This window comes from Oreochromis niloticus, linkage group LG3 (genome assembly GCF_001858045.2).
Source record: "Oreochromis niloticus isolate F11D_XX linkage group LG3, O_niloticus_UMD_NMBU, whole genome shotgun sequence".
NCBI lineage: Eukaryota > Metazoa > Chordata > Actinopteri > Cichliformes > Cichlidae > Oreochromis > Oreochromis niloticus.
Window position 1 is genome coordinate 47,131,361 of NC_031967.2, and position 24,978 is coordinate 47,156,338.

Consider the following 24,978-nt stretch of genomic DNA (forward strand, 5'->3'; position numbering starts at 1 on the left):
TAAACAGCACTATGAAAAACATCTGAACTTTTGGTGTTGACTGTCATGTCTAGTTAATTTATATCCTATGGAACATTTAAAAAACAGAAGTTGGCCCAAAGTGCTTAATAAACAGGCACATTAACATTCCAGGTCCCAAAGAACCCTATTTTTAAAATATGTGAAATGCCAAAAGTATGGTTTACATTTTAGGACATCCTAAGGTCTCAGAAAAACATCGTCAAACATCAGGTCAAACAACCTCAGACTTCAGACCACAGACAAAAATGCATCATGTTTATCTGAAAAAAACAAAACAAAACAAAACCCATCAGACCTCTGAATAAAGGCATCAGACTAAAAGGTCTCAGATCTCAGGACAAAAGCCATCAGAGAGAAAGAAGCTTCCTGCAGGTGGCACTGTTGTCAGGCCACCAGATTTCCAAAACAGTTTGGAAATTTCAAGGTGAGTTTACTGAAAATGAGTTTGATACCAATGTAAAATGCAAAGTTTAAAATATTTTGCTGTATTTAAAATGACATGGTTAACACATTAAGTCAGACTAGCCAAATTAATTTATACATGCAATATATTTTGAAATCTAGTTGTAAACTGTAGTAAAATTCTATAAATGCTACGTTTAACATTATAGCCCTATTTATATTGCAGATCAGACTACCTCAAGATGTGCCAATGAATTTCTCAGTAAGGAAACCAAAATTATTTTGCTTCAAGACCAACTGTAATGTAGAAATCGCTGTGGACCACTTTGCATAACTTCCAGATTTATCCTATATGCTATGCAGAGGTCTTTGGTAAAGCCAAAAAGACTGGCTCCCATGGCTTGGAAGCCAAGAACTCTTAAAAAGTGCTCGTGCAAACAACAGCATGTCTCTCACCCCCAGTACTGGGGGCAATGGGGCTCAAGCGTTATGCAATGTTATGTAACCCTCCATTTATGCAAACATCAGCATGAGTAGTATCTACAGAAACCTTAGAATCTCCACTAAATGCTCATATAAACCTTTTCTACCACCACCAAACACCGCGAAAACATGCAATGATTAACAGTGCACTTACATAAATGCGCAAAAGTCCACTAAACAAACAAAACCGAACCAGAAATTCTCCAGGGTTCATATAACCAGCTAAACAAAGGCTAGTTAGCTTCCTATCACCAAAATTCACTGAACCAGCTGCAAAAGAACACCACAAAAACTCATAGCGGTGCAAATGCATATTATTTTTGCTGGTGATTATCAGCAGCTACTGCAACTAACTAGCTGCATCAGAGCCACTTCCCTCACCAACCGCCGATTTAGAGCCAGCTACATATACATATGGAAGCCCGTTTCCGCCACAAAAAAAAAAGAAAAGTATCCATAACTCGAAATTTCGAGTTATCTTTCTGGAAATTTCTAGTTATTTTCTAAAAATTTCAACTCATTAACTCAAAATTTCAACTTATTAACTCAAAATTTTGACAAGAATAACTCGAAATTTTGACTTATTAATTCAAAATTTGGAGAAAAGTAACTCAAAATTTCGAGTTAGCGCTGCCAATCAGTAATCTACGTGAATGACATCATTTCCTTGTTACCCGGAAGCTGAAGCCCTCAGCTACAAATGCTACAGCTAAGCTACCAGTATTACAGCTAGCGATGAATGCAGAAATTGCTGAGTATTTTCAGCTTGGCTTCACAAATGATGAAATCCTTTTTTCATTAGCTGAATCACATGGCGTTACTATCAGCAAACGTACTCTCGAAAGCGCTAATTTGTTGCTACACATTGGTAGCTCAACGATCCGGTTGATGGACAGACCACAAGTCCTAAATCTGGACCCATGACCATTGCAACTTCTGATTGGTTGAAAGATGTGAACGCGCTATCGTTGTTGTGATTCTATTGGCTCAAACGATTAAAAAGAGTTGTCTATCATGCAAATCAGCCAAAAGAAGCCAAGGTTACAGCCCCTCAGACTTTAACCCTTTAAAACCGGTCGGAGCGGGCACGCTCCGTTTTGCGTAACTATTTTTAAATCCCTGTAGAACTGCAACCACGTAAGCTAGCACAATAATTTTTTTGGCATATGAAACCGGAGGAGTTGTACTTACATCTTATGCCATCAGCTTGTCCTAGGTCACGGTTTCCTTCCACATATAGCTTTGCAAAAACTGCATAAAAAGCACTTGCAGCAACAAAAACATAGTATTCCAGAAACACGCTTTGCCGATCCCATCAGCTGTTCGTAACACTTCCTACGTTGGAATAGACGTCAGCACGAACGATCACATGTCCGCCATTACCTGCCCGAAACCGGAAGTGACGTCATTTTTGCGCAAGTGTAGTTTTTTACCTTCGGGGCCTTATAAGCCTATACTGGTGTTTTTAAAAGTTATCTTTGGCTTTATGCCTTTCTGTATCGTTTCTGGGATGCTTAGAACTCAAATTGCACTGCTGGAAATAGTTTATTTTGATGCATATGCTGTTTTTTTGCAAATTTGCATTATAATATTAATTTTCGTTTTTCCTGCAGTATATAAAAATTGGTGCATTTCAAAAATAAAACTATGAAGACACTCAAAATAAATTTCCTGTGGTGGGAAACTATTTTGTGCAACGTTTTTGTTTTTACAGTTTTGAGGGATAAACCTCTTAAATTTCTCCAACTAGAAATATATGTTAAAAAAACAAAAACGATTTTCAATTTTTTTGTACTTTATTGCACTTTTTTGCAATTTATGTAATTGTTATGCACTTAATGCATACATATTATTAATATTTGGGCTATAATGGTTGTATTGATGTATATCAACTTGAAATGCTCCCAAAAATGGCACTACAGCATGTAAAAATATAATATAAGCTCTGGCGGACTTGGTTCTATGGTAGGTCTTAAAGGGTTCAAGGGCCAGAGAACAGTTAGACTCACCTGCAGGACAGAAAGGGTCCGTTGCCTATGAATGTGTGGTTAATTCTTCAAAATATTCAAAAAACAAGCATTTTTAGGGATTGTAATTAAATACATTCATTTCTGTTCTATAATAACTCTATAATATGGTGTCCAGTGTGTGCCAAAATTAGACACGCCTGGATATTTATGTACTAACAGTGCTTATTTTTCACTGTTTCACTTTATAAACATAAATCTTTGCACAGATGTTTATATGCTCATTACTGAATTTCTGGAATAAAATGTGTATTTAAGTTTTAAAAGGGTTACATGCTAAAAAATAAATCCAGCCTCAGTAACTTTGACACAGCAATTTTACACCTCGGATGAAATCTCACAAGTGTTAGCTTTATTTTGATACCAAGATTGTTTACACACAGTTTGTAATTGCAGAGAAATACTCCATTCATTTTAGGCAGGTAATTTTCAAGCAGGAAGTTCAGAAAGCCCATTAGGGCTTAACAAGTTAAGTTTATGTTTAATTTTTCTTTGTGTATTTTAATTTTTTTCTGAGTTTGTTTCAAGTATTCAGATTTTAAAAAAATTAATGAGGTATTGTTCACAACGATAAATGTAGCTCAGCTAATGGCCCAGTCACAGTCTTCACTCGCCCCTCTTCAAGAGGCTGTGCCTACGCTGCCCATTTTGGACTGTTTTTCTAGCTCTCACCCCGAGCAGGGAGACATGCTGTTTCATAATGGACCTGTTCCTCAAAAGTTGGCAACGTTAGGGACAGTTACCCACTCCAGGGCTTCCCCAGAGGCTGGGTTACAACCCGCAGCTAACTCTGGACCCCTGGAGGCCAAGTTGCCAGCTAAGGACTGCACCCGGCTGTCACTGCCTGAGCAGGGTCAGTGCTCTGCACAGCTGCAGCCTTCTTCATGTGTGCCAGAGGCCCACATGCCTACTGGTTTTGAGCCTGTTTTCGCTGGGGGGACCGAGGAGCTTCCGCTGAGGGGTCTCAGGAACCGCTTCAGCCTGCTGCTTTCGCTGGGGGGACCGAGGAGCCTGTCCAGCCTTCGCCGTCATCAGCAGCTTCCGCTGAGGGGTCTCAGGAACCGCTTCAGCCTGCTGCTTTCGCTAGGGGACCGAGGAGCCCGTCCAGCTATCACCATCGCCTGCAGCGCCACCACCTGCGACTCCCACGCCGTCGCCTGCAGCACCACCACCTGCGGCTCCCACGCCGTCGCCTGAAGCGCCACCAGCTTCATCCACGCCTGGTCCAGCCTCCGTGTCTGCATCCTCGTCTGGTCCAGCCTCCATGTCTTCGCCCTCGCCTGGTCCAGCCTCCGTGTCTTCGCCCTCGCCTGGTCCAGCCTCCGTGTCTTCATCCTCGTCTGGTCCAGCCTCAGCCTCATCATCTTCGCCTGCAGCAGCCTCACCTGCCTCGCCTGCAGCAGCAGCCTCATCATCCTTGCCTGCAGCAGCAGCCTCATCATCCTCGCCTGCAGGAGCAGCCTCATCATCCTCGCCTGTAGCAGCAGCTTCATCATCCTCGCCTGCAGCAGCAGCCTCAACATCCTCATCCTCGCCTGCAGCATCGGCTTCTGCTTCGCCTGGCCCGGCCTCTGCACCGGCTTCTGCTTCGCCTGGCCCAGCTTCAGCACCGGCTTCTGCTTCGCCTGGTCCGGCTTCAGCATTGGTTTCAGCCTCGCCTGGTCCGACTTCATCATCGGCTTCAGCCTCAGATGCAGCTTCAGCCTCATCCTCCGGACTTCTGTCACTGCCTCCCGCGATGCCTCCTGAACTGTTTGCGCACCCCCACTGCCTTCTTCATGGCCGGCCTCCTGAACTGTCTCATCCTGGCCTTCTGTGCTATTGGCCCCCAGGCCAGCCACCTGAACTATGTTTCGGACTGTGCTGCCCTGTGTGTTTTGTGAACATTTTGTTTGGGACTCTGGGGCCTCCCTTTTGGTCCTGGTCCTGCAATTTCCCCCCCAAAAAAGTGCACATGTAAAACTGCGGTGTTAAGCGATGCGGTTGAAAAATTTGAGTGTGCCTAACTTTTGTGCCGGTGCGCCTAACTTTTTAAAGTTAGGCGCACCGTTGCATCCATGGCAAAAAGTTAGTCTACAGCCCTGAAGGGAGGTATGACCTAAAATTAGAGACCACCATAGAAAAACATCGGTGATATAGATATGAAGATAATCACTCCAAGGCAGTTCCAGATACACCAACCCAATACTTTAGCCTTTCAAGCAGTATGTGGTGGTCAGCTGTGTCAAACATCAACATGAGGTCCGACATAAGCAGAACAGAGCATTTTCCTGCATCATAACTCATCAAAATGTCACTAGAGACCCTAAGAAGGGCTGTTTCAGTGCAGTGAACTCTACGAAAGCCAGACTGAAACCTATCAAAGATGCTATGTTTGTCCAGAACTGTTATAAGTTGCTTAGCCACAACCTTTTCTAGAAGCTTAGCAATTAACCGTAATTTAGAGATTGGCCTGTAACTGCTCACTATTAATTTCTTCAAGCAGAAAAGAAAGAAATTTTTCACAATCTTCATTTGAGGAAATAGGTGCAGGTGGAGCAGGAGTAACAATGTCACTAATGGTGTTGAATAGGATATTAGAATTACATCTGCTCTTTGTAACAAAATATGAAAAATAGACAGCCCTCGCATCTCTGATAGCATTATTAAGAGAAGCTAAAAGGTCCTTTAGATACAGGAGATGAGTTTTCCTTCACCACTGCCAGGTTTCCGACAATCACGTTTTACAAATACAACAAATACTGTAATTTAGTTATGGGGGAGATTTGGAGGCAGAAACTCTTCTTGTTTTAACCGGACAAATTTCGTCTAAAATGGAAAGCCAATAATCACTGAAAAGATTGGTTGAGAAATCAAAATCATTGTGAGCAGATAGCTGTAAGTTAAAAGCGTTCGCAAATTTCTCCACTGTGGTAGATTTCAGGATGCGAGAGCTAACCATCTGTCTAACAGCGGACAATGGCTCATTAAAAGACAAGTGATGATTCTGTTCTTTGTGATTACAGGAGCTGCCCTCAGATTCAGACCTCAGCACCACCATGTGGCAACAGAGAAATCATCCTTTATGTTCACTTTTTGTTGTCACGGTTCGGCATGGCAGACCGTGGAGATGTAGGGAATGAGGACCCAGGCGCAGAGCTCTGAATAACAACAGTGCGTTTATTTACAGTGTGGTAAATAACGATGCACAATTAATCCCCGTGCTCCCCAAGACTCCCGTGTGTGTCTTCCAGTGGCGTCCGTGTTCGTGCTCCCCGCTGTCATGACTCTGCACACCCTGTGCGTGCTGTCCTTCCTCTCCACGCTCCTCCTGGGGGGAAAACAATGGAAGCAGCCGTTAGACACTGACCCCTGCGGGCAAACACGATCAGTACTTCCTGCACTGACACACTGACTTGGGAGTCTAACTCAATGATCCCGCGTCGGTGGGAGCTCCAAGACTCTCTTAAGTAGCTCCCCTGACGAGGCCTGATCAGGAGCAGGTGTGTGGCTTCGGCCTGAAGGCGCCCACAGAAACACATACACACATCCACAAACAGGGAGAAGAGGGACAGCAACACCAAATATACATACAATATAACAAGTCCATGACTGCTCAGGGATCCTGGGTCGCTCAGACCCAGAACCCTGACATTTGTAGCAACTCTGAAATTAACTGATGAAAATGGTACAAAGGCTAAAGTACCACATGTGCTTATCTTTAATTTTATCAATAAAACAGCTGCAATTTTCACTGACATTGCAAAAAGCCAAAGTCAAAGGGATTAATCATCCATGTAACTGTCACTATATATTTGCAGATGCAGTACCTCAGTTTGGTGTTTTAGAAAGCTGCTGATCTCATTATATTATATTATATTATATTATATTATATTATATTATATATTTTCTTTGACAGCTTTAAATAAAACATGGTTAAGGTCAAAGGTTGTCACTTGTAAAAGTTTTCACAATTTATTATCATGCAGAATTTCAAATTAGTTTTACATAGTGCCATCGACTTCCATCTCTCTGGCGCAGAGACAGAGGCTGCTGTGTCTCTCTGCTCACTCAAGAGACCCAAATGAACAAAGAACAACACACTCACGCTGTATAAATTTTTATTGCATGTGGTGGGGGGGCAAGAGCTGCAACTTGAGTTGGGGCTTGTTTGGTTGTTTTGAATGGGTCTTCTTCCTTGCAGGGAATTGCTTCTTCCTGCTGTGGTCCTGCTCTAGGTTGTCCCATCCAGTGTTGGGTGCCCTTTTTTGTCCTCTTGGACACACTCTCCACCAATTTCTTACTTCTTCAAAATTATTAGAGGTAGTAAACATCTTCTTTAAGACTGGAGAGCTCCTTGATCTCCTCAGGTCCGTATCCTGCTTGCCATCATATTTGCTGTCAATGCACAATGCATAGAGCTGGTGGGTTTGGCTGCTGTTGAGTTACAAATGCTTCTGCTGCTGCTTATTTCATGTCAGTCTTCAGATCTGTACATGTTAGCAATATTTGTCTGGGCTTCTCTGTTGTTTTGGCAGCTTCCGTGTTCTTCTCTGCCACCTGATGTTTCAGCATTTCTTCTGTAGATTTTTCCATTTCTTTGCATTTCTTTGCATTTTCCATTTTTCCATTTCTTTTCTTTGATCCAGTCTTTGACCCATCTACACTCTCTAGGTTGCTTCTTCTTCCAGCTGTATTTTCAGCTGGTTAATTTCCCTTTGCTTTGCTTCAGTGTAGTTTCTTCATCTTTCCTTGTCGGTTGAGTTGAGTTTATTAATCGGGAGGGATGCAGAAACGAAACAATAGGTATGGTCTCTGCAGCTGATGGTCCAGTCTCAGTTTCTTTTACATGCTGGCTTTGTGTTGGATGATTCTGCCTCTTCCCTTCTTTCAAAATCTGGTTCTTTAGAAAGTCCTTGAGCTGTCTCATATTGCTGGGAGGTGCTCTTTCTTCTTTGAGTTTTGCAGAAATGTTAGTTGCCATTGTAATTTCATATTTATGTCTAACTCTTATGGTTGTGGGCTTTTAGTCTTTATTTGTTTTGTCTTGATGTTAAATTTAATCTAAATATACCTTATATATTTTGTTTTTATGTATTTATTTCCTGTTTTTAATTAGTTAATTTACTTACTTATTTATTTACTTTACTTATTTCAATTTTACCCATTTTTTGTTAATATTATCTTTATAAATTTCGTTTATTACTTTAAAATCATATATATATTTTAATGGTCAGTATTTGTTTATGTTTTATTATTTCTCTTGTCTTAATTTTAATCAGTCAATTTATTTTATTTTCTATTCTTTTTTCAATCCCGATTTAAAAAAAAAAAAAGTAATCAATTAATGTATTTAGCATTCTTATAATCAGTTCTACTCGTGTCCACCAGGGATCGTGATTGACTGCAGTATCACCCTCACTCTACCGGATGGAGCCAGGGAGGACTTTGCCTCAATCCTGCCACTAGTTGGCACTAATTCACTCTTTTTTTAGCTGTAATACCCTCTTTTGCACACTGTATCTCACTAAATGGTAGAATGCTGAGGAAAAGTAAAGAAGTAGCAAGCAAACATACTAATTCACTTCCTTTTTTAACGGTTGTGTGATTCTTTAAATAAAGACAAAAGGAGGAAAGTCAGAAAGACAGAACAACTACAACTACTACAAACAAAGATATTTACCCCACTTTGGTGCCTTTATGGGACAACACAGTTCCACCCCCATCGCAAGGACTTCCCTTTGTAAACAAACTACACTACCATAACCACTGTGCAATACTTAATTTTACATGCAATAACCCACAATGCAAATACATAACACTATTTATTTACTCACTTCCTTTTTCTTTTTTCTGGATTTGTATATTTGTACATTTTTTTCTAAATACTGTTCATATGTAATATGTATATAGTGCTGCAGAAACTGTGCACCCCCCCACCCCCACCCCCCTTCTTCTCCCACATGTTTGCACTGAGTAGGAGATGCTCTGTATCTCATTGTACATCTGTATAGTCACAATAAAGGTATTCTATTCTATTCTGTTCTATTCTATTCTATTCTATTCTATTCTATTCTATTCTATTATATTATATTATAAGTATGTTACTTTCATGAGCCTACAGTGAGTACTTATGATAAGTTTAAAAACTTATTATAGATTTTTTTTCAACTTGAAACTTCTACTTTTACAGTCAAGAAATTTACAATTCAAAAAGAGAGTAATTTCCAATCATTTCTTCTTCCTTACAGATTGATCACTCACGACAGAATTACTTTAGCCAAATCACAGAATTAAATTTTACAGACAATGTACATACCTCAATTTTTTCCTCACACTGAGCAACCATTTTGGTGCCTTGACCAGGCCGAGGCTCAACTCTCACCACCAGTCCAGATTGCAATTCTCTCTTTCACTTTTAGCCAGTCAAGCTTTGTGTTGGGCACCAGTGTGTTGATTTTTTTTTTTTTTTTTTTTTTTTTTTTGAGAGAAGACAAATAGGCTCAAATTATACATTTTTACAATTTATTATCAAAAGGTTAGTATTTCAGATTAGTTTTACATGGCGTAATGGACTTCCGTCTCTTTGGCTCAGAGACAAAGGCTGCTGTGTCTCTCTGCTCACTCAAGAGACAAACAAACACTTTTATTGCATGAGGTAAAAACAGAATCTTAACATGATTGGTCGAAAGAGTTGAGGGTGGCCTTATATCTGATATCGACTCACATTTTTTCCTCTGCACCTCTCTGGACATTTGCATAGATAGAGATGACCCTTCTGTTGGAAACACTCCCATTACCATGGCAACCATCTCTTGTCCTCCGGTCAGGCCTGTAGAATTAAAGAAGGGTGTAACGGTGTATTCCATAACAGCAGATTTATGGCCCAGGCTAAATTCCTAAGAGTCTTGCCCTGTTTATCTCTGATAGTGTCTTAGTGTTACAGACTAGTTCCAAAGCTATACATGTGCGCATCAAAAGGATAAAACACAAAAATGTGACACAAACCACAAGGCAGTTGTGCAGTATAGAATAATGGTGGGACATGAGCCTTAAAAGTAAAAACTTCCAACAGAAGGCGGTTCCATATTTTGGGCACCACAACCACAACAAAAGCACAAACATTGTGTTTTTCTTTGTTTTTTTTCTCACTCCTTCAGAACTTTTTATTCTGACAACATAGTACCCTTCTCTACATTATAGTTTCTTTATTTTCTTTATTTTTTTAATGTTTTTTTTTTTTTTTACATTTTATTTTAGCGATTTCATTTGTTTCTGTGTAGGGCTCTCACAAAGTAAGAATTTCATCGCACAGTATAACCACTGTGTTCTGCATTGTAATTGGCAATAAACTTCCTGATCTTGATATTTAACTAGTTTTTCAGCATCACTCTGAGGCAGGATGCTTATAATTTCAGAGATATTGCACAAATGTGATAAAAGCAGTCCTGTGTGTTCATTATGGACACTAAAGTACATATCTGGTCAAAAAAGACTCCAAGATTCCTCAAAGTGTTACTAGAGAAAACTATCAGTAGCTAACTGCCTCTATATGAAGTTAGAATTTCACAGCAATCATTATGCATGTTCACATTTTCTACCATAAAACTTTCATGCACATAAGACACAGTTGAGCAGAGCAGAAGACGTGATTGCTTTTAAATGGAATGAGAAAGGTGGATGTCGTGGATTTTAGTTATTAGACCCATAAATATGTGAGATGTGCAATAAACTCACAGACCAGTTGGATTCAATGCTTGAGATTTTAATGATGAAGATGAAAAAGAAAAGTTAAATCTGGAAAATAAAGATTTACTAAAAGCATTCTTTCCATTACACATTTAGTTTCCTCCTATTGAAAGAGAAAATCCATCTCCACTTTATTTCACTTGTCGCATCATTCCTTATGTAGCGTTACAGCAAAGAAAAAGCAGTAAAGATGTGAAATGGGAAACAGATTTTTGGGATACATGTGATCATTTGCTTCTTTGTTTGGTAAACCATGTCTTCATCCCTGGACTTTCCTGACGCAGACATATGGGTATCGGTAGTGACAGTTTATATCATTCATACACTTGTGTCCTGTAAGCACCAAAAATCAACATTAAGTGAAACCATGATAACACGAATACATACTTATTTGAGGAAAAGATTTAGTTTTTTTGTATGATAGCAATAGCACCTTAAATGTTGACTATACTTTCACAACATAGATAATGAATATATATGTATCATTTGATATATACATATATTTTCAAAATTAATGAAATACCACAAAGTTTTTTATGTATTATGGTAAGAAAGATACATTAAATACAATGTTTTTTTCAGTTCAAAATAAAAGTATTTGACACACCAAACAAGTCTGGAAATTGTTACCACCCCCTCCAGCCCTCCAACATCACTCTTAATTACTAGATTGTCACTAGACTTACCTGACCAGTTCATGTGCATGCAGTGCTCTCTGTGCCTATAGTTGTTAGGCTCTCCACGACACCAGTACGTAAATTTGAAAGGAGTTCCATCGATCCAAAACCAATGACGCTCCTATAAAACAGAACAAAATGGACAATAATGGTTAGATGATGGATAATGATGGTTAGAGTCATCTTTCGAAGTGAACGCCTTTGTTTCATGATCAGTAATATACCTTTTGAGCATCAGAGCCTCCAATCCATGTAAGTGGGTAACTGTGAGTAGCATGATATATGACCCTTTGAATCTCACGGTATTCTCTGAGGCTGCGTACAGATGCCAGGTTTGCATGCACGGACTGACAGTGTCTCTTTAGTGGAGATCAACAGACATCAGAAATTTCAAAGCCAAAAAAAGAAAAATATAGAAGTTAGATTTTATAAAATATTACAGGAGATAAACAGAGAAGGAATAAATGGAAAAATCTATATCATTGTTTTTACCTGAGCATGAGCCCAATCCAAGTGATAAGGAAAATAGCGGTAGTATCGGTTGCCGAACCTGATCCAGTGACACCAGTGACATAAGGCTCTCTTCTCAACAAGATGCTCTTCTGAAGACAAGCAAATAATTTAGTAAAAGTGAATAAGGTTTTTTAAAGTGTACATATATTTGTTAGTTATTTAAAAACGTTGGTAATATGTATCTAAAATTTCTGGAATATTTTCTCTTCAGGGCCTCAAAACAACTTTGTACCATTGATTTAGCTGCACATAAGCAGTACATGTGATGTGATGCTGTTCTGTTCAGCATCACAGAAATGTGATTAATCTTGGTGAAAATCATTAAAATGTTGACCAACCTGGTGCCTTTGCCTCTGTCCCACCTTCTTCTGGAAGAGCAGGACAAAGTAAAACATCAGACTTTGAAATTTAACCATCAATGACAATTGATGACAATTATATGACAATTATATTCATTCTGTTATTTGTATGATTAGTTCACACATATACACATTATGTACGTTAGACGGCAACACTCACCAGCAGCAATGATCAGAGCCATCATTGCACAAAGAAGTACAGACACAGTCAGCAGCTTCATGGCGATGTTTAGTATGTCTGTGAAAAACAGAAGGCATCAAGACATCATTCATTTAAAAAAGAGGATAGAATAGATATTGTAGCAGACCTTTTGGATAATTTTGTAGAATATTTGTAGAAAAGATTTCTTTTCAGCACCGACTGGTAGCTTCAGCCTTCCAATGAGAAGGTGCTGAACAGCTCTAAGATCAGTGCTTATATACTGTTTCTTTGGTGCTTCAAAACTAGGAACTAACTTTGAAAAACTGACACATGTGTCATGTGATTCATGCTGGTCAGACTTTCACTGCATCTCTTTCTTTCTTCGCCAAAATAATTGCCTCACACTGACCTCTTCTTCTCCTTTTGGCTGACCACTTAATTTTACCTATTGACTCGTTCATAAAGAGGTTTCCTAATGCATAATCACAACATTTTTGATGTATTTAATTAGGATGGAATGTCTTTTAAGAATCAAAAACAATAACAATCATATTAATGAATGATGATCCCTGGTTTTGCATCCTGATCTTGATTTTTTGTGAGTTGTTTGACTTTCTGGGTTGTGAGAATGTTTTCTGTTTAGAGTTTGTTTCATGTCTCTTTGGTGAATGGGGTTTTCAGCTTTTTTGTTATTTATTATTTTATTATTCTTTTTTAATATATTGTAATGGTGCAGCTTCTGTATTCATTGATGTTACATTTTTTTCAAAATGCTTCAGTTATTACATTTAATAACTGCTTGGAACACTCCTCATCACCTCCGTTGCAGTCTACCTCCTCATCGCCACCACCACTTCCAGTTTCCCAAAAGAGGAAGTTTTATCCCCAATAGCAAAAGAGGCAGCCTCAAACATCCTATACTGTATGCTCTATGCAGCTCCAGGTCTCCGATGTTGTGTACCTTCCCCCCTTTTTTTTCTCACACTGTAAATTTTCCATGAAGCCAGATAACACACATTAATTGCAGGAATGTCTTAAACACATACATTTCTGGATAACATTGAATTTCTTGCTTCTAACTTCAGATGAAACAAGTTATTGTACTTGGCCCTAAAATTCTTAGCCAGATGCTTACTCTGGATGGCATTTGCTTGGCTTCCAGTAACACAGTTAGGAACCTTGGAGTTGTGTTTGACCACAAAACTGTATGTCCCTTAATGGTCATATTAAACAAATATGTAGGACTACTTGCACAATATCTCTCAAATAAGAAACATCCATTATCAGAGCGAAACTGAAAAACTTGTTCCTCCTTTTATTAATTCTACACTGGACTATTGTAATTCACTATTATTGGGTTGTGCTAAACTCCCTTGAAAACCCTTCAGTTAATCAGCTCTAGAAAGAGCATATTTCTCCCATTTGGATATAATTCTCATCATTGGTTTCCTGTTAATCAAATGTAGAATCAAATTTAAAATCCTTTTCCTCACATACAAGGTCTTGAATAATCAGGCCCCATCTTATCATAAAGAGCTTATAGTACCATTTTCATAGAGCACTTTGCTCTCACACCAGCTTACTTGTGATTCCTACAATATTTAAAAGTAGAATGTGAGGCAGAGCTTTTAGCTTTCAGGCCCAACTTGGATTTAGGAGACAGACACTTGTTAGGGTTCAGAAATTGGAAATTGGAATTGGAATAGTAATAATGATCATAAAAATAGCAGCAAATAATACCAGCATAATATTTTACTACTCCTGACACACTCTATCTTCTTTTAAGATTAGATTAAAACTTTCCTGTTTGATAAAGCTTATACTTAGAGCCGGATAAGGTGATTCTGAATTCTTCCTTATGTCTAGGCTTCTGGTGACTTCCGATGATGCACTGGGGGTTTCTTGTTCACTGGGGCAGGGCGTGGTCTGCGGTGCTGCTGCAGTGGATGGTGGACGCACCTGAGGGGCATCCGCAATCACACCTTGCTGGCTCAACGTCTGTGCTGTCTTGTTGTTGTGGTTGTTGTTGTTGAAGTGTTCAGCTTCCAGCTGGAAAGCTGCAGCTCTGTGTGTGTGTATACAGCAAATTAGAGAAAAGTGTTCTGCCCGACATTTCTTGATCTTAAAAGGTTTTTTTTTCTTTCCTGTGTCATCAAGTGCTTGAATATTATAATATAAAGTCCGTTAAGGTGACTTCCATTGTCAGTTAGCACAATATAAATAAAACTGTACATAGTTTAATTAGTTTTAAAATCTTTTTTTTAAGCTGAATGTTTTTGTTTTAGTTTTGTTACTGATGTTTTAGCAGCTTGATGGCGTCAAGCTTGTAAGGGTGAAGGGCAAAGCAAAGTTCAGCATTCATCAGTTCATAAACATCGATTTTGTCTACCATGTAAACATAGAACATACAGAGTTGGGGATTAAACCATATGTGTTTTGAAACAATGCTTTAACAAACAAAACACTTTACACATTTATGGCAGCATCAAATTTGAAAATATTTATACGTTTTGATTTTGTTTTAATTTTTTTTCTTCAGGAGTTTGTTGCTTGTCCTTTCCTACATGACGTTTGGGGGTTTTGATCTAAAGGTCAAATGCAAGAAAAGATCTCAGTGTGCTCTAGAAAATATTTCTGATTTTAAACATAGGGAATAATTTGTACAATTATTTGTAATAAAAGTAATTTTACACTCACATTTCTAAATTGCTTTTAGTGAAATTGGCTGGAGTGTAGACGGGTTTAAACAGAACCATTAGATGTTTATGTTTTAGCAATGTTATTGGGGTTTTAAGAAATTGGATGTGTTTTGAAATTCACAAGTCTTGTGAAATAATGTCTGAACTTCAGTTCCAGACAGTGTTTCAAAAGTTGTCCTAGCTGTCACTTCTGTAACAGCTAGGGCTACTGGCTAACTGATAATAACCATGATAATGAGTTTATCTGCGAGTCAGACTTAGACATCCTCTTCCTGGTTATACATTCGCAAATTCATTTACAAATGCATGTTTAAATCATTTTATTTATTCAAACATTAATAAAGTAATTTTTCACTTAATAATTTGATTTAAAATTAAAAAAACTATTTTAAAATCAATATTTCAAAATTAATTATTAATCCATTAACAAATACTTCAAATCAAAGATGAATTTGTAAATTAATTGTAACAAAATTTAGATTTTTTTCATTACTGTTGTGCATTTTTAATGTAAACTCATGTTTGGCAAAAAAAAAAAGTATGTGATGGAGGGAAATTGAGATAATCTTTTGATTCAGCACCCTAAAAAACATACAATTTACAAAAATAAGAAAAGAAAAGAATCTATTCAAAAATGCTTTGTAAAGATATTGAAATATAATATAAAGCTCCTTGAGGTGACGACTGTTGTTAGTTAGCACTTTATGAATAAAATAAAATAATTTTAAATTGGTTTTAAGGAGTTTTCTTTAAGATATACAGTATTTTAGTTTTAGCAGTGTCACTGCTGTTTTAGCAGCTTGTTGGTTTCAGGCTTTTAAGAATGAAGGACAAAGTAAAGTTCAGTGCTGATCAAATATGTTCACGTGTTGGACACAATTGAACATAGTGAGTTAGAGATTAAGTCATACGTCTTGTGAAATGATGCTTGAACTTTATCTTTGAAAGATGTTCCTTCTTCAGAATTTTACAAAGGCTGTGGGCTAATTGATGATAGCATGATAAAGAGTTTATGCGCAGGTCACAGACTTAAATATGCTCTTCTAGTAAAAATACCTTAAATATAATTCTTTTCAATGAAATTATTATCCTGAAGTGACCCCAAATATACAAAATAATCAATATGGTCTTAAAAACGAAGCAAGGTTATTGGGGTTTTAACAAACATTGATGTGTCTTGAAATTCATATAATGTGAAATAATGTCTGAACTTCAGATTCAGACAGTGTTTCAAAAGGTGTCACTTCTGTAACAGCTAGGGCTGAAGGTTAATACTGATAATAACCATAATAATGAGTTTATCTACAATTTAGACTTAGACATCCTCTTCTTGGTTATCTGTTTGTGTTGTATGGTTAAGAAAACAGAAAATAATGGCCATGAATGTCTGATGCTTGGTGGATCTTTCGTTTGTCTTATGAACTGAAACCAGTGGTCCAGTAAAAGATTACTTAAATGCCTATATGACCCATGTAGGATTTACTGATAGGGGACCCCTCATAAGTACCTGATTTTTCCTTTGAATCATCTCTGAATCTTGTTTCATTATTGTTTTATTTCCCATACAACACTAAAAAACAGAGAGGACTGGCATATCAGGAATACTGTTGGTGGATACCCACATAGTGAGAGAGTTGAAGAGTGAGTTGTTTGGGATGGCATTAACTGCCCTATTACAATACCTCCTCAATAAACTGTGGTAAGAGCAAAATGTCTGGTCCTTGAGAGTCTTTGCGAATGTTACACTGGTGTCAGATTTAATGCATGTGCATTTGTATGTCAAATACTGTCAGCTTCTGATTGGTATTTAATGCTTTAGTGTCGCAATAAGTATCATTACATGTCCTTTCCTGTATCAATTAAATTCAAACCAGTTTCATTCAATTCAGCTGTACTTAACACAAATGACTGTACCAGTCACCCTAAAATGATTCAAAACAACTGTGAACTGCTGAACTCCCATAACTTGTTTTCTCTTACATCTCTTCTCTTTCGTCTTACAATGCTGTGATTGCAGCCAACTCTCTGTGAATGGTACTCATGGTCTTTGATCAGTGGTTGTTGATTAATGGTCATGAAAATTTGCATAATTATGATGAAGGTGACCTCCCAGCCCATTGTTCCTTCAGTGGGCTGGTTTCACTCATTATGCAAATGTACTGGTTATAAGGTTTGGGGAAACCTGCAGTCAGCTGAGACTGAAGAAGTCACTTGGATGAGTGACGAAACATTTCTCCCACAAAACGCTACGTCCAGATGAACAGAATCAACTTTTGGAGAAATACAAAAAAAGACAAAAAGACATACAAATTTCTTCACCTGTACCGAACCCTGAGCTGTCTATGTTTTTTATTTTATTTTAAGAGATCACAATTAAAGAATTACATAAGATAACATACCACCTGAATTCCTCCACCTGTCAAATCAACATCACTTCCACTATCGTGGCTCAAGAGTTGGGACTTCGCCTTGTAATCGGAAGGTTACTGGTTCGAGCCCCGGCTCGGACAGTCTCGGTCGTTGTGTCCTTGGGCAAGACACTTCACCCGTTGCCTACTGGTGGTGGTCAGAGGGCCCGGTGGCGCCAGTGTCCGGCAGCCTCACCTCTGTCAGTGCGCCCCAGGGTGGCTGTGGCTACAATGTAGCTTGCCATCACCAGTGTGTGAATGGGTGAATGACTGGATATGTAAAGTGCTTTGGGGTCCTTAGGGACTAGAAAGCGCTATATAAATACAGGCCGTTTACCATTTACTAATTTGTGAAAGAAGTACCTCTGATTGTTGGTCTGCAGTTAAAATTTTCATTGCCTACTGCCTCTGTCACAGTCTTTTAAAATGCAATACTTAAACCTTTTCTAAAGAAAACTGCACTGGATGCTCTTACTTCAAGGCATAGTCACACATGCCTAGAGACCATTTATTATTATTATTACTAACAGTTGCAGTGGTTAATAGTTGTTGTAGTACTAGGATTATTATCTTGACCATCCTCATGTCCATTACCTAGAAACCTGGTCATGCCATTTCAACAGTTTTTGCTTCCTGTTATCAAATGAATCATCAACATATCTCTCTACTGCATAGCGTTGCCCTGAGGCAACAAACCACATTTTCATGCCTCACACTGGCCCTTAAATTTTTTTTTTTCAAATAATGCTACCAGACACATCTCTTTCCAATAAAATGATGAGTTGAAGGTGGTGTGACTTTCATTTGGGGGTGGGTGGGACCCCTTTCTGCAAGCTGCACTACATGAGAGACATCTCCATTAGGAGTTAAGATAAAGATCACTATTTTACATGTTCATAGTGAAATAAATGTATATTAAAAATACTTGTATGTGTATAAATATGTTAAGTAGTATATTTGATTGTTTGTTCTACTTTTTTAAGTTTATTTATACAGTAAAACTGTTCAAGGCAACACTGTGCAGTTAGCCTAATTTTTTTCAGGCAATATAATGCATTAGCATACGTGTGTAGAGATGTGTTTGTGTGCATTTATACGATCATAGTAAATGTTTTTTACTCTACAATCTACTCATAATTACGGGGCATAGACGTAAAAACCTTTTATGGAAGGAAACCAAGGGAATGTGCAGTTAGGGTTCAAGGATCTGGTTCAGATCCCTGAACCAGGTTTGAGGAACACTTAGGAGCTCAGGGGTCAGTTGGTAAAGTAATTGTGTGTGTGTGTGTGTGTGTGTGTGTGTGTGTGTGTGTGTGTGTGTGTAGGTGTGTGTGTGTGTGTGTGTGTGTGTAGGTGTGTGTGTGTGTGTGTGTGTGTGTGTGTGTGTGTGTGTGTGTGCACGCGTGCATGGGGTTAGGGTCAAATGTTGGATGTATTTTGGTGTTTTATTGTTCTGTGAAATGTTTACATCGTTTATTTGTTGTTTGTTTATTTGTTCATCCATGTTGTACTAATAAAACTTATTATAGAATAACTCTGATTTGACTACCCTTGTCGCACAATGTTGCCTTGAGGGGAGTTGGGGAGGGCAGGGTGTCAAATTTTATGATTGATATATTATTAGGGACCCTAAAGCTACCCCAAAATAGGGTGAAATATTTTTTTCCCCCAAAATTAAAAAGTCATGCAACATCAACGGCCCCATCATGTGCCCAAATACTGATACTGCAAGTTGCAGTAAAGTAACAAACTATATACCTTCTACTTAATGGAACAGAAATCTAAGTGAAAATAATGTAGTAGAAATAGTGTTGCCAATGAGCCAATCAAACAGCCAGGTTCAGGACAGTATGAACTATGTAGTTGCAGACATGTCTATTCATTGTGATAGGTAAATATGCAGTTAAGCATTAGAATAGAATAGAATAGAATGCCTTTATTGTCACTATACAGTTGTACAATGAGATACAGAGCATCTCCTACTCAGTGTAAACATGCTGGGGGGGGTACAGTTCTGCAGCGCTATATACATATGGACAGTATTAACATATGGAAGAAGATGTGTATATATATATAAAATGTACAATTTACAAGCCATAAGTAATATGTAATAAATAGTGTTATGTATGTACAGTTGAGTTATTGCACATGGAATTGGTATAAATAGTGGTGGTCCATAGAGGAAGTGGGAAGTGGGGGGCTGTGTTATCGGTGCATGTGTGAGTTCAGGGTGGTTATCGCTTTGGGGAAGAAACTGTTTTTGAGTCTGTGGGTTTTTGTGTTGATGCACCTGTAGCGCTTCCCTGAGGGAAGCAGGCTGAACATGGTGAAGCCAGGGTGGGAGCTGTCCTTGATAATGTTTGCTGCTCTGCTGAGGCAGCGGGAGGAATAAATGTCCATCAGGGAGGGGAGAGGGCAGCCGCTGGTCTTTTGTGCTGTCTTGACCACACTCTGAAGCCTCACTCTCATTAAGCCAAAGACTAGTGTTCTTGGCTAATTACATTCATAATTTGAATTAATACTTATTGGCCTTACTTCAGTGCTCTTTTGGGAGGACGCAGAAACAGTGATTATGTTGCCAGTCTAGATAGGAGCCAGGAGCTAGAGCCATGATATTACATGTGCCTGGATAGTTAAAATATATAGTTTAGAAATAGGAGCTCACAAGGACCTGTATTGCAGTATACTGGTATTTGGGATGAAAAAATGTCCCTGCAACATGTCAGGGGTTAATGACCACTGTCCTTGGTAATGTCCCAAACAGTAACACCAAACTGTACCTTAGGAAAGAGGCTGGTCGTGGCCAGGTTCGTCCAATTGATGCTAAGGTCTTTGAAAACATTGAGGACAGGAAGGTGTGTGTGGAAAACCTAAGAGAAAATTAAAGAAATGAAAGTTCATCATAGTTACATAAATTCCAAGATCGCAAATTTATCTAAATGTGTTCAAATCTGAGGTTGAACTGTTTTATCGTTGTGGTATATAAAAACCAACTGTTCATCTTAACACAGCCCAGGTCATCAACAGGTCAGGTCATCAACAGGTCATCAACACAGCCCAGAAGATCACTGACTGCTCTCTGCCCAGCCTGGAGGTCATTGCAAACTCTCGGTACCTCAGCAGAGCTGGCAATATCATCAAGGACCATTCTCACCCCAGCAATCAACTGTTTGAACTATTACCGTCAGGCAGACGGTACAGGTCACATAAAACCAGAACAAACAGATTCAGGGATAGCTTCTTTCCCAGAGCTATCACCATTGCAAATAAGCACAAAAACAATTGAACCTGCTTAGCCATACCATACTGTCACTGTCATTATATTATGCTGCTATTCATACTGTCATACTGTCATTATATTAATGCTGCTATCCTGTAAATATCATACTTACTTTTGTTTGAGTACTTATGTTTGTTTTATTGTACCTTTTATATCTTACTATTTTTTATTTATTATATTTATTATTGCATTTTGCACCAAGGGAGTGGCACTCCAATTTCGTTGTACCCTGTGCAATGACAATAAAGGCTATTCTATTCTATTCTATTCTATTCTATTCTAAAGAAAGTTACTGTGACTCTCTGTACGGCCTGTAGGTAAACTGTAGGGGGTAGAATCAACACTGATTGAGTCAAAACCATTGCTTTGGTCTGGTGGCTATTGCTTTAGCGGAGGTTTCTTAGTATCAACTAGGCCTACACACAGGCTGTTTGGACTTGTGTGCACCCAAAGTGTACCTACATTTTAAAAGATACCCTGTTTGTGTGTCGCCAAAAGCATTTCAAATAATTTTTTTAGTCCGGCATATAGTGATGTAATCTTTAAATATCTGGTCAGAAGGAGCCTTTTTGTCCGTTCCTGCTGCCAACATTTTGGCACTCGGCACCCTCCATATTATGACTCCAACATGATTTCTTTTTAACTCTGTTACATAGCACTACTTTTTTCCTTCATGACTCTGTGTTTGCCAATCAAAATATACTCAATATCATTTCTTTTTTTTCTCAATTTCTCCTCAGCCACAGTTATTTTTAGCACAAACAGACGACTACATGCAGATCATCCCATTACTCAGAATATATTTTCTTATTCATCATATCGGTTAGACTGATACACTAATTAAAGTATTGAGCGTGATTAGTAATATTATTACACATCATATTTAATTATACTTTTGATTAAAATGAGAGATAATTTAATTATGAGCAAAATCACATGTAGATAAACTCTGCTTTAACACTCAGCATTGCTTTACCCATAAAAAGTCTGGATGGCATACTTTTATTTCATTGTTAGATAAAGACGAGCCAGGGGATCTCAATCTGTTTTTACTCCTCAGCTGTAAAAGGCTGACTGTCATCACACGGACAGGCAGCATGGAGACCCAAGTTTGTGAAGGCAACAACTGGAGAATGAGTTAATATATGCACCAAAGGTATGAATCCAAATTCCACTTACCTCAACATCAAGTTCAAGGTCAGAGGCCAAGTTTTCAGAAAATCTTGTAAACACAAAAAGTCACCTAGGATTCAAAATAATACCACAGTTGCGGTACTAGGAGGATGAGGGGTAGCACCAGTGTTTTTATTGACTAGGGAGTTTACAGAAATGGGGATTTTATAATGATTGTTCTCTGTGTGCAGAGTAATTACTCAATATCATCCCCCATGCTAATGCTAACCTTAAAACTGTGGGATGATTCTTTATGTCCTCATGGGTAAAACCTTAGAATTGAAATAAAGAGTACATTCTGTTTCACATGATTGTATGGAAGGAATGGAGTCACCTTAGAAAAGCTTACATGCTTCTAGTCGCCACTATTTTAAGCGCAGAATTAAGAGTAAAATCCTTTATTCCCTTGACTATTGTCAGGTGTTCTGTGCCAGGTGGTGGATTTGAAAGTGGTGAGGCAACCGTGCTAAGCACTGAACTACCAAAGTTAGTGAGATTAGGTTGATTTGTGATTCTAAATTGCCAATAGGTGTGAATGTGAGTGTGAATGGTAGTCTGTCTCTATGTGTTAGCCTTGCAACAGACTAGCAATCTATCCAAGGTGTACCCTGCCTCTGGTAGTTGGGATAGGCTTCAGGTCACCCATGACCCTGATAAGGGTAGCTAATAAGAGAACAGATGGAAATAGGTTTTGTGTTGTTTGACTGTGTAAATAGGTTGTGTGGGTAAGCTGTAAAGAAAGTCACCTAAATCTGAAAAAAAAGGTGAATGTTGTTCCATTTAATGAAATATGCACATAAAAACATCAATTTATTTGAAAATCGGGAAGTTTACACATGGATTTCTTTAATGTTTGGCAGTAGACCAATGAAAATATAAAATGCAACAAATACGACTCACAGACCAATTTGATCCAATGCTTAAGATTTTAATGATAAAGGTGAGAAAGAAGAGTTCATGCAGGGAAATAAAGTTTTCCTAAAAGCATTCTTTCCATTACACGTTCAGTTTGATGCTATTAAGAGAGACAATCCAGCTCCAGGTTACGTCGCTTCCCCATTCATTCCTTATGTAGCATTACAGCAAAAGAAAAGAAGTAAAGATATAAAACAGATTCTTCTGGGGTAATTGAGATTATTTGCTTCTTTGTTCGGTGAACTATGGCTTCATGTCAGACAAGGAATTATCTTCTTTTCCTGACGCAGACAAATGGGTATCGGTAGTTACAGGGTTTGTCATTCATACACTTCCGTCCTGTAAGCAGCAAACATTGACATTAATTGAAACCATGATTATTTACACACATACCAATCTATACTAAAAAAATTAATATAAAAAAAAAATTGTGAAAAACACAACACTGTGTAATTGTTGTTTACAGAACAAGTTTAATTGAATTAAAAAAAATACAACAGCTGTGTTGTTACTAGTTGTCATGCCAAATAAATGAGAATTATTTGGGAAATCGTGGACACTTTGACAGCTTTTTTCCCCTCAGCATTCATAGAATTATACTTTTATTTGAGGATTCACCTGTCCAGTTCATGTGCATGCAGTGCTCTCTGTGCCAAACATTGTTCGGCTCTCCACGACACCAGTATGTGTATGTAAAAGGAGTTCCATCAATCCAAAACCAATAACGCTCCTAGAAAAAGCAATAAAATGGACAATAAAACATTATTGAATATTCACAGCATGTAGCTTGTTTTTAGAGAGACTGTTTTTCAAAGCCCAATTCTCTTTGGCTAGAATAATCTTTCTAACTATCAAACCATGCATAATTATGAGTAGTAAACCTGTTGAGCATCAGAGCCTCCAATCCATGTAACTGGGTAACTGTGAGTGGAACGATATATGACCCTCTGAATCTTGCGGTACTCTCCAAGGCTGCGTACAGATGCCAGGTTTGCCTTCTTTAACTGACAGTATCTCTATAGTGAAGATTAACAGACACCAGAATTTTCAAGATTTATGATTTAACAAAGCAAGACTTCAGAAAAAATTAACCAAACAGAGAAAAAGTAAATGGTAAATCCAAATAACTGTTTACCTGAGCTTCCGCCCAAGTATAGCGAAAGGGAAAGTAGCGGAAGTATCGGTTTCCATATCTACTCCAACCCAAATACCAGTGCTTCTTGTATACAAGATGCTCTCCTGAAGACAAGCAAAGAATACTTTAGTAAAAGCAATTTGTGTTTTTCTTGTAATTACAAGGGGTTTTTTTTGTATAAATGTATTTATATGTACATGAAAATAATTTCATGAATGAAATTTAAAAAAAAAAAATTTCCTGACTCTTAAAAAACCCCACCCTTTCTCCTACAAACGTAGCTAAAATAATATATAACACTGACATATCGTTCTCCTGTTTAGCATGGCAGAAATGAGACGAGTTTGGGGGAAAATCAGGAATATGTTGACTGACGTGACTGAATTGATCCCTGATCTGGAAAAGCAGGGCAGATTAAGACAGCAGATGTTGACTCTGATAAATAATACTGCATTTCTCACCAGCACCAATGGTCACAACCATCACTATACAAAGAAGTGCAGACACGGTCAGCAGCTTCATGGTGATGTTCAGAATCTCTTTAAAAAACAGAAGACCCAAAGTGATTGACAGTTTATTAAAGAAAAGAAAAGATAAACTGTTTTTGCAGCAAACCTTTTGTTGAATATCGTCTCTTATTTCTTGACAGCACCACCCAGTAGCTTCAGGTTTCCAGTGAGAAGATGCTTAACAGCTTTGACATCAGTGCTTTTATACTCTTTCCTTAGTTTAAATCAGGAACTACTTTTATCTGCTCCCTCGCCACAAGGTGTCGCCACAACGGGTAGCTCTGCAAGTGCATTTCATAATTTTTGACATGTACGTCATGTGACTCATTGTACTTCTATGTTTCCTCACAAAAACCGAAATAACTGCCTCATGCTGTCTTAATTTTACATTGACTGGTTAACAAAAAGTTCCCACAGAGTACAACTACAGAACATCTGATAAAGGCTTACTGTGTCTTTTAGAAAAAGACACTGTTAAAGAAGAAGCTGTGTTCAGCGAGATTAAAA

At 38.2% G+C, this 24,978-nt stretch overlaps 2 protein-coding genes across 6 annotated transcripts; both read right to left on the reverse strand.

Moving 5' to 3' along the window:
• Window positions 1–10,661: 10,661 nt before the first annotated feature.
• Window positions 10,662–12,628, reverse strand: LOC100690771 (ladderlectin). Of its 4 annotated transcripts, none has more exons than XM_025905636.1 (7): window positions 12,519–12,628; window positions 12,371–12,448; window positions 12,190–12,216; window positions 11,831–11,937; window positions 11,563–11,697; window positions 11,348–11,459; window positions 10,662–10,994 (listed from the first exon to the last, which is right to left on the reverse strand). In XM_025905636.1, the coding sequence occupies exons 2-7, from the start codon at window positions 12,429–12,431 to the stop codon at window positions 10,921–10,923; spliced, it is 516 nt and encodes a 171-aa protein (XP_025761421.1). In that variant the 5' UTR covers window positions 12,432–12,448; window positions 12,519–12,628; the 3' UTR covers window positions 10,662–10,920. The 4 variants fall into 4 exon arrangements, with proteins under 4 accessions (XP_025761421.1, XP_025761420.1, XP_025761419.1 ...); XM_025905635.1 differs by having other exon boundaries at window positions 11,831–11,940; XM_025905634.1 differs by having other exon boundaries at window positions 12,190–12,219.
• A 10,191-nt stretch (window positions 12,629–22,819) lies between these two features.
• On the reverse strand, window positions 22,820–24,978 carry LOC100694278 (ladderlectin-like). 2 transcript variants are annotated; one of them, XM_013264293.2, is made up of 6 exons: window positions 24,578–24,978; window positions 24,424–24,501; window positions 23,963–24,063; window positions 23,709–23,843; window positions 23,446–23,557; window positions 22,820–23,166 (listed from the first exon to the last, which is right to left on the reverse strand). In XM_013264293.2, the coding sequence occupies exons 2-6, from the start codon at window positions 24,482–24,484 to the stop codon at window positions 23,096–23,098; spliced, it is 480 nt and encodes a 159-aa protein (XP_013119747.1). In that variant the 5' UTR covers window positions 24,485–24,501; window positions 24,578–24,978; the 3' UTR covers window positions 22,820–23,095. The 2 variants fall into 2 exon arrangements, with proteins under 2 accessions (XP_013119747.1, XP_003455597.1); XM_003455549.4 differs by having other exon boundaries at window positions 23,963–24,066; window positions 24,578–24,976.

Excerpts from the sequence above, each read along its gene's own strand:
- LOC100690771 (XM_025905633.1), bottom strand. The coding sequence starts at position 12,431 with ATGAAGCTGCTGACTGTGTCTGTACTTCTTTGTGCAATGATGGCTCTG. Across the intron at positions 12,220-12,370 it reads GGCTCTGATCATTGCTGCTG|AAGAAGGTGGGACAGAGGCA; the intron begins GTGAGTGTTGCC and ends CTGCTCTTCCAG. Across the intron at positions 10,995-11,347 it reads CATGCACATGAACTGGTCAG|GACACAAGTGTATGAATGAT; the intron begins GTAAGTCTAGTG and ends TGGTGCTTACAG.
- LOC100694278 (XM_003455549.4), bottom strand. The coding sequence starts at position 24,484 with ATGAAGCTGCTGACCGTGTCTGCACTTCTTTGTATAGTGATGGTTGTG. Across the intron at positions 24,067-24,423 it reads GGTTGTGACCATTGGTGCTG|GAGAGCATCTTGTATACAAG; the intron begins GTGAGAAATGCA and ends GCTTGTCTTCAG. Across the intron at positions 23,844-23,962 it reads ATACTTGGGCGGAAGCTCAG|AGATACTGTCAGTTAAAGAA; the intron begins GTAAACAGTTAT and ends TCTTCACTATAG.